Source organism: Sinohyriopsis cumingii, chromosome 7, assembly GCF_028554795.1.
Source record: "Sinohyriopsis cumingii isolate HCF-2022 chromosome 7, ASM2855479v2, whole genome shotgun sequence".
NCBI classification, from domain to species: domain Eukaryota; kingdom Metazoa; phylum Mollusca; class Bivalvia; order Unionida; family Unionidae; genus Sinohyriopsis; species Sinohyriopsis cumingii.
Window position 1 is genome coordinate 9,010,110 of NC_142967.1, and position 10,309 is coordinate 9,020,418.

At 34.2% G+C, this 10,309-nt stretch overlaps 1 protein-coding gene across 2 annotated transcripts in view; it reads right to left on the reverse strand.

Moving 5' to 3' along the window:
* LOC149794715 (galactocerebrosidase-like) overlaps window positions 1-9,698 on the reverse strand; it is a 97,413-nt gene extending 87,715 nt beyond the window's left edge. For both annotated transcript variants that reach the window (XM_089964335.1, XM_089964334.1), the window contains exons 1-2: window positions 9,464-9,698; window positions 12-80 (exon numbers count right to left, since the gene is read on the reverse strand). In XM_089964335.1, the coding sequence (XP_089820461.1) occupies window positions 12-80; window positions 9,464-9,631 (237 nt within the window). In that variant the 5' untranslated portion in view covers window positions 9,632-9,698. The remainder of the gene's footprint in view (window positions 1-11; window positions 81-9,463) is intronic.
* Window positions 9,699-10,309: the final 611 nt, after the last annotated feature.

Below are 10,309 nucleotides of genomic sequence, written 5' to 3' on the forward strand. Positions count from 1 at the left end.
TGCTGACATACCTGAAACAAATAATCAAGAATTTCATTCCTCTGTTTGTCTGGATAGTTTACAAGAAGTCTTGAAGTGGCCTGCAACAAAAATTTAGATGAGAAAAATTTGCTTTCTTCAAAGTCTCTGTCCTTTGCAATCTGACTGTGGTTCAAAGTTGAAAAATTGTCAATAAAATACTAAAAAATCAGCAAAATCAATGTGTAACTTTAACCTAGGCATTTCAACTAAGTGTCCATTTTTCATCAGAGCAAGCTGTGTACATAGAAACCAAGATACTTCACTCACAGACCAGCTAATATCTGCAAATTTAAATTTGGTGATTACATATGTTTGATATATTTAACAAACTTTGGTAACAAAACAAAACAATGTTAAGTAAACTAACTTTTCTCAGGATCGAACCTTAAATCACTCAAATTCCTTATATCCAGTGAGAAACTGGAATCTACTATCATGTGATGTCATTTTTCTAGACACTCTGGGAAAATTTAGACCTGAATTTAGCAGCTGACGTGATCTTCATTAAATTCCAATTCACAGAATTCATCAAATAATTTCATCTTCTTTTACTTTGTTTAAATTATATATATATATATATATATATATATATATATATATATATATATTATATATATTCACTGAAGTAAGTGTTGTGCCAATCTGCTTAAAAACAGATCTCCACTGGCCAATGTGTTAGGATCTTGTTGTGGTGCCATATGGTATTATCATAATAGCTGATTTTATCAGCCAATCAGATGAACTCTTGTATCTATGTGTTTGGGGGATTGAGCAGCATGGCTGAAGAGCATCAATGTGTGCTGAACAAATTGATTCCCTTTCAGATTTCTCAAAGCTGCATTTTCACTGGCTAATTCAAAGGTGACCAGAGGAGAACCCCTAAGTTGTTGCCCTTAGATCTCCATGTAGGAGAGTGTAGAATTGATTTTAAACAGATTGGTGATGTACTCTCTACTTATATCATATCATTCGTGAATAATGGATGCTTAGATGTACAGTTTAATTTACTGTTTCTAAAATTACAAATGTTGCTACAAGTATGTTTCCAATAGTTCCATCCCTGTAACTTTGAGGATGACTACAACAACAGATCTTTTACTGACCTATCTGCTGTAATTCTGAGGATGCCAACAAAAACCAATTTTTTACTGACCTATCTACTGTAACTCTGAGGATGACTACAACAACAGATCTTTTACTGACCTATCTGCTGTAACTCTGAGGATGCCAACAAAAAACAATTTTTTACTGACCTATCCACTCTAACTCTGAGGATGACTACAACAACAGATTTTTACTGACCTATCTGCTATAACTCTGAGGATGACTACAACAAATATATTACTGACCTATCCACTGTAACTCTGAGGATGACTACAACAACAGATCTTTTACTGACCTATCCACTGTAACTCAGAGGATGACTACAACAACAGATCTTTTACTGACCTATCCACTGTAACTCAGAGGATGACTACAACAACAGATCTTTTACTGACCTACCTATTGTAACTCTGAGGCTGACTACAACAATAGATCTTTTACTGGCCTATCTACACTCGGAGGATGACTACAACAAATCTATTACTGACCTATCAGTATCTACTGTAACTCAGAGGATGACTACAACAAATCTATTACTGGCCTATCCACTGTAACTCAGAGGATGACTACAACAATAGATCTTTTACTGACCTACCTATTGTAACTCTGAGGCTGACTACAACAATAGATCTTTTACTGGCCTATCTACTGTAACTCAGAGGATGACTACAACAACCAATTTTTTACTGACCTATCTAGAATACTATGTACAGTAGATGAAATAATGGGGAAACAAATAAGTTGTCTTGCCATGTTTGAAAATTTCAATGTGTCTGTAACACAGATGATCTAGTGAAACTAAATAACCTAAATAAAAGTGACCATATGCTATTGGCAGCAGTCCAGTTTTATGACAGCTGGTAACATGTATCCATTTCAGACATGATCCTGTAAGAAGAACTGCAAAACATGAAAATCTTAAAGATTAAAGTTATGTTTGTGTCAACCTTCTTTGAGGACACCAAAACCAATGGTCACAATGATGGCCAGAAATTGATTTCAAGTAAGTATGGCTTATTTAAACAAAAAACATCTGTAAGTTGTACAGGTAATGCATATTGTATATTTGAAAATTGTATAGGAAATGTAAACTGTATCATTGTAAATGTTGCAGGTAATGTATAGTGTATATTTGTAAATGGTGCAGATAATGTGTACAGTATATTTGTAAATGGTACATGTAATGAATACTGTTTATCTGTAAATGGCACATGTAATATATTCTGTATTTCTAAAAATGGTACATATAATATAAACTGCATATTTGTAAATGGTACAGGTAATGTATCCTGTATATTTGAAAATGGTAAAGGTAATCTATACTGTACATTTAAAAATGGTACAGGTAATTTATACAGTATTTTGGTAAATGGTACAGGTAATGTATACTGTATTTTGGTAAATGGTACAGGTAATGTATACTGTATTTTGGTAAATGGTACAGGTAATGTATACTGTATTTTGGTAAATTGTACAGGTAATGTATACAGTATTTTGGTAAATGGTACAGGTAATGTATACTGTATTTTGGTAAATGGTACAAGTAATGTATACTGCCAGAAGGGAAAATATGTGCTGAAGTAAAATGTAGCTGGAATCTTTTTAGTACCATTAACCGAGTATGATTCCATACTTTCTGAAGTTTGTGAAAGTTTCATTTTTATTCTTCATAATGATGATTTAGATAAAATTCATTTACTAAATAATTAATATAGTGACAAATCACATTAATTTTTTAATAGATCTTTAGTTCATTTTTTCATTCTGATAACCAGTGGGGTTACTATGACTGATAAGGGAAAGTGGGTCAGTCTCACAAACTATCTACTGTTTAACTTCATGAAGGAAACAAAACTAATAATGATTCAATCCCTAAAAACCAAGTTTATCTCCTGGTGATAAAGTGAAACATTTCAATAATACATAATGAGTGATAAATGATTTATCTTTAAAAAAAATAATTCCAGATAACTGGTAGCCAGCCAGTACAAACTTAAATTACTAGACACCTTGCTTACAAATCAAGCAAAATAAAGCCATGTTTGCAATGTAAGATCTTTACAATAATGTATGTATTAATATACAGATTTTCTATTATTTATGCTTTCAAACTTGTTGTCAACCTGAAAAACAGACTTGAGCACTGAAGAAATATAAAAATCTCCAATCAAGGTTTTTATGACTGACCTACATAATGTTACAGTGTCACTGCATGGCATGGCAGAGAGGCCCAGAGTGGCTGAGTGGTCTAAAGTGCTCACCATTACGGATCACTGCCATCTCACCTCTATCTGCGTGGGTTCGAGTCTCGGATTCAGCAAATGTGGATATGTTCGAAAGCTTGCCAGTAGCTTCTTGTGGGCTGGTGGTTCTTACCAGGGTTTTCCTGGGTTCTTCCTCCACCATTTATACTGGCCGCCATGTACAGCCTATCTTCTGCTGAAAAAAGGTGTTAAACCCAATAGCAACAACACAGCCTGGCAGAAGATATGGGAAGAGAGAATCACAGTAATAAAGATCAACATTTCAAAAACGGGGCAAATGTTCATGCATCATTCATCAAACTGCCTAAAATGGATGCTTTGCCTTTACTTAAACCCATAAGAGAATTGGAAAATAGTATTAGTTTTACTATATCAAGCAAAATATCTCTCCTGTCCATGCAAAGACTCTGTACTTTTACAACAACATTCAATTTAGAATTTAGCTTGATGGGGCCACTGACCCATCAAGACTTTCAACACCATGAACTTGGTCACTGCTGTTTCTCCATCACTTGGCTAGTGGTTATATGAAGATAGTAAATGTACCCAATATTATGTAAAATATACGAATTATTCCTCTATAAGCAGACAAGAGTTATAATATTTACATAAATATGCACCATAATTGTTGTATCATCTGAAATGATGAACTTATTATTAATAAAAGAGCAATGAATTGACATTTATGTTGACTGTTTTGTGTTAATTATTACTGACAAGTTTCAGATAATTAAATATTAACAAATTTACTTGTCACTAGTAAATAGTACAAAATCACTATTTGTTTACAATACTTAGAGGATATTTTATTTTCCTACATTAATACCAGATATATATCCATGTGTGGTACCAGATATATATCCCTGTGTGGTACCAGATATATATCACTGTGTGGTACCAGATATATATCCCTGTGTGGTACCAAAACCATGATATTTTAACAAGCAGCAAATCCATGAGTTAAAATATAGTTTTCGGTACCACAAAATGATCTTCAATATTAATGTAGGAAAATATTATTTTTTTGAATTATATACCAAACTTGCTCCAGAACTGAAATTGAGAAAATTAATCTCGCTCTTCAGCACATTATGTTACCCCCACCCACTTTTAGTAAATTCACCTCACTTTCGTAGCCTGATCATAAAAATATGTGACTTAAGTGATAGTATTGGGTTGACCCAATCTATGGCAGTAAATTACATTTTTGTCATTTAGTAAATTAATGGACCCCATTTTAAAACAATGCAAGGCCGAGTCAGCAATGTATCACTGCAGGTTTGTCATTGTTGTCAAGGAATAAGGGTAAATAATTTCAGAGTGACATGATCGCCATCTGGTTATATTTCTTTATCAAAGATTAATTTTATGTCTGAAATATAAGGCAGTTTCTGTTTGCTCTAGCTCACAAAGTAGGTAGGAACTACACACAATCAAGCATTATACTGCATGATGGGAAACCTTATATTTTCACATGAAAATATCAGGGTATTTTTTTCACATGGGAAAATACTGGAATGAAATAGAATGAAAATTATTTCACCAATAAGTCTGTACATTTCACACTTAAGTATATAATAAAAGGTATAATTTTTCATCAAATATAACTGTTCAAGGTGTGTATCAGCATAACTACATTTTTGAATAATATCATATATTCTCAATGGATTATTTCTAGGTCTAAGCTGGATAATCAAAGTTTTACTTTCTAATGTGTATGTTATAATATGTCTCTCTTTTGTCAACTTCCTTTACAATCTGATTGGAAAAAGAAACAGAGTTTTCGGTACCACAAAAGCAAACTTATAGCACAAAAAGAGTTACAAATTTTTTTCTGGCCTGGCAATCAAGGAATACAGAGAAACTATCCCCCTCCATCTTTGTTAGCCAAGGCTCCAATATGATAACCCTATCTACACCTTGGCGGATCAAACAGATATTTTAGTGCTTTGTCCTAGCGATGTCTATTGTATTTCATGAGTTGCCTCCCTTTGTATGTAATGCCAACTAACCAAACAGCAGTGCATGGTACATCGGCCAAAAATGATGAAGGCAACTGACTTCAGAAGGATACTTTGCAAGTTTAACATTGAAAGATTGACTACATACCAGAGGGAAGCCATTACATGTGTATTTAAATGAAAGGCATTTGTACAAACACAGACTAGCAGTGGAAAATTGCTTATTTATCAGTTCATTCAAGTTGTGTGCTCCCCTTGCCTCAATCATGTAGGAACAGTACTCAAATCTGAACAACTTAATTTCGATTGGATGTGGTGGCTTGCCACCGCATCAAATGAAATTCATAGACCTGAAGCACAGAAATATCTGCTCAATAAGCCAAGGTGTAGATAGGGTTATCATATCGGAACCTTGGCAAGCAAAGATGACCATCCTCACACCCCCAAAAATTGAATGGTTGGTCTCTTCTGAAACTTGCTGAAGATGTGACTTTTTGGTACAATGTATTCCCATTATAAGAATAGGCTCTGTACATGATAGACTCATTCATAAACAAACTTTCCCACTAATTTAAGTTTGATCTTATGGAACTTTCATTTCTTTGGGAAGGGGAAGGCTGTGTCAGACCACTTCCGTATAAATATCTGTCAAGAACATGGTATACTCATGTAGAAATTCAATTCTCAAATTCGGTAAATTCAGCCCATTGTTATGAACACAAAGTCCTAACGAGCTGCAGTCTAATAAAGACTTCCTGTCACACATGTGACAATCAGCTTCAACCATCACTGAGACAGAATGTGTGTGTGTGATTAGGATTTTTAACGCAGCTTTAACAATTTTTCAGTCATATCGCTACGATGTCTGCAGTGTGGCAGTTAATTTGATGTCTAGCACTGGGGCATCATGCCGCAGACACGTAGCATGATGTCCCATCCAGTCACATTATCCTGACACCAGGCCGACCAGTCCTAACACTAACCTCTTAATGCTGAGCGTCAAGCGAGGCAGCTGTTAGTACCATTTTTGTAATTCTTCGGTATGACTCAGACGGGCTTTTAACCCACTGAGACAGAATCAAGATCCAACTAATGAACTGCAACCATATTGTTTAAATCAGCATTCTCTGTCAAATAATCCTATTGTAATGTTTGTCTCACTGATGTACTGTTACAGTGATGCAAAGCTGGTATCTACTGGCCTATAGCTCATTATCACGCTCATATGAAATTAGCAAACAATAAAGGACTGACCAAGATTTAACATCTATAGATGTCATTATGCTGAGCTATATATTTATGGTATCTGCATACACACTGGGGTTTCATTAGAGTATAAATATATAATCTCCACATACATCCGTAAGTGATGTTATCCATAAATATATGGCTCCCACATTACCAGGGTCGACTTTTTTCTTCAACCTGAATCTCTTTGATTTACCAATAACTTCAAACAAATTGGGTTGTTTCATTTTTCCTGTGCAAATTAGCTCAATGCATTTCCCACAGCAGCCTTCAAAAATATTTAATATGTCTTCACCCAAGCTATTCTCAGCCAAATTAAGTCTATGAAACATTTGTTGCCTATGTAAAAACACCTCACCTATTAACTACCTCTTTGTATAAAGTATAATCTGACCATAGAATAATTTTTGCATAGGCTCTATGCAAACTGTCTACATAGACTACATGGTAATTATATATATATATATATATATATATATATATATATATATATATATATATATATATATATATATATATATATATGTGTGTGTGTGTGTGTGTGTGTGAGTGTGTGTGTGCTTAAAAAAAATCTGATAGTCCCAATTTTATATCAGGCCCATCCTGTATTGTAAGTGAGAGTGAGGTGTCTGTCGGGCTTGTAGAAAATATTCTAATTTGCCTAAGCAATCTTTTAATCATGCTGATGAAATGTGTAAATGTATTTGCAAGATGTTCACATACCTGCCATTAAATCAACACTGTTCTATGTGAATTTGAGATCTGATTGTAATCAAATTTTGAAGCATGGTGTGTCATGCTCAAAATACGATTTTGTACTCCCAAACCCATTGACATGGTCATGTTTTGAGGAAACACAATTCTCAGTAATCTTCAAAAATAGAAAGACCACCCAACCCCCAAAACAAATTACCACCACTTTCATTATATGCCCATTACATGTATCATGTATAAATGGATGCATGAAGCTGATGTAAAACTATCCCTTGGTCAGTTTAAATAGCGACAATCAAAGGCAAAGATGTCGGGTATAAACCACCATTTCACATATTACTTAACTGGCTAACATTAACTAGTGAGATTTGTTTTTGAAGGCTGCAGTGGGTGAGTCAACTGTGCTAATTTGCTTAGGTATGATCAGGAAGTAGAACACCCTATTATAGGTAAAATCAAAGCAATGCTAGATGAATGTACATGAAAAAAAGTTATTATGTATCATTACCCCGAATGAGAATGTTTAAGCCATATGTATTATATCTTTGACAAGTTTGTAAATAGTTGCAACATTTCTTTAAAAATGGATTTCGCTGCTTATATAGACTACAATGCTTGAGCATTTCAGTTGTTGGAATAGTGTTCAAGTATAATTCACATTTAAAGCCGATTTAGGAAGCAATTTGCTTACACCAAAGCCCAACACAAATAAATTCCAGAACTCTTGGTTGACAGAGTTTTACTATGTGAAGCATGCCAGCAAACAAACAAAAAATAAAGAGGTGGGTGGCTATTAATTCTTTGCATATACTGCAAACAATATGACATATATCAACTTAGTTTTGATCTGGATTCACTCAGAGCAGAGACATTTAAACATCAGGATCATCCAGTCCCATGTAACTGTAGTGATGTACACTAATGACACCTTGCATCACCTTCAAACCCCTTTGAACCCTATTAAATTTATATTCGAATGGTAACTATTGCAACGTTGTGTGACAATATTAAAAAAGGGGAAATATTGGGTACATGGAAATTGGAGTCTGGGCTTGTGGAATTTCAGTCTGGGCTTGTGAGTTTATTTAAATCACTAGCCCTGGGCGTGTGTCAAAAAAGAAATTTCTTTGAGCACAGAGAGAGAGAGAGAGAGATGAGGTGGTTGTACAATAATTAATATCTATCACTCTCTGTGGATATTTTTTCTGAGATTACTAAAAATCATGTTTTTTGAAACATGACTGTGTTGTGGGTCTGTTGAGTAAAAGATCATGTTTTCTGTGTGATATCATGTTATGGTAGGAACATTACGCTACAATTTTGTTCTCACAAGATTTGGACAAATGCATCAAGATAAACACAAACTGGTCCATAATCAATTTGAGGGGGCTGTTCAAAATCTGCTGTGTTATCAGCAATAACATATTCAAGCAAACCGTGAAATTTTATTGCTGACCTTGGACAACAAACAAAAATCAGCAAAATGTGCTGCCTTCATAATCTTGGATTAAAGAACCTACATATTTAAAAACTACACTTTGCTGGTTAAAATGCTAAAATGTCTAAGAACCAGTCTGTCATTACTAGACTTGTTTATGTCATACTGACACTCTTCAGTCACATCGTATTTCTCTGATTTTTTTCTTCTTCTGACGGAGCTGCTTTATCCACAGGGGCTCATTACAAAGAAAATTTGGAGTATCCGTCCTTGAATCAAGGGATAGGGGTGGCTCGTTACAAAAAAAATTTGGAGCATCAGTTAGAACCCCCATCCCTTGATTCAAGGACGGATAATCCAAATTTTTTTAGTAACGAGCCTCTGTGGCTTTATCGACGACAAAAGTATGGGACCGAATGATAAAAGTCAGTTGGATGTACCTTTTAAGTCACTTAATTAGTTGTTTTTTTTTTATTACATACCCTTTACTGTCTGCTTGATCCCATTTCTTGTTCCGAATGGAGAAAAAAATAATATCGCGAACATGATTAAAGGTACCCTTTTGCTCATCGTTGTCATTGTTTGCTAACTGTAAATTTAAAAATAAATATCACAACAGACTTTGATTACGCAATGGTTTCACAATCAAGCCATCATGTTTTAATACGTCCCTCACTTCGCTGACTGTTATTTTTCCTTCCCTACACACTTACCCCTCCTCCGCTTAAACCACCGATACCATCAAATCGTCTTCCAAGGCCGCCGGTATCGTCAATTATGATTATTTGTGTGTCACTAGAAACACACATAAAAAGAAATATAACAATGGACTGTCTTAACATATTTTCTTGTACTTTATAGATTAGGGGGCAAGGAAACATCAACTAAGTGAATTAATAAAGTGTGAGGAAAATATTGTGACCGTCTGACATGTCTTTGTCATGTGACCGATTCTGTAGTCATATGATTTTAATCTTACGGTCCTGTTATTCATTATAACTATGAACCGGTAAAAGCGTTTGATTAAAGAAAATGCAGGTATTTTTGGAATCAGCGGAAAAATAGCAATTTAAGGGTGAGGATTATTGGAAAACAGTCAAATATTTAGATTTTTTTGCACTTGCGTTTAACAAATGATTTCATTAACATTCTTAATTACAACCATAATATGGATTTGCCTTATTTTTCTTTCAGTAAATGTTATCAATGTGCAAATAAATAAAAAAAAAGGGGTAGCAAGGGTTAGAGGAAACTCGGACTAGTTGTTGACTAGACTATAACTGAGATCAGTGAATAGACAGACTTTAAATATAAATATAAAAAAGACATAGATGGTTAATTCATAAATCTTAGAATGAATCCATATTTATGGCAGCAACAATTAAGATTTGCATGAATTTTTCTTTGACAATGAACCCTATTTTAAATCTTGATTTAAAAAATTGATGATTTTGTACTCTGATGGCTCTAATGGACGTAATTATTGGATTTATTAACAGTCTGAAAAAGAATGGAAATTTACCATATACAGGTCTCTAAATATGGTGAAATTCAAACTG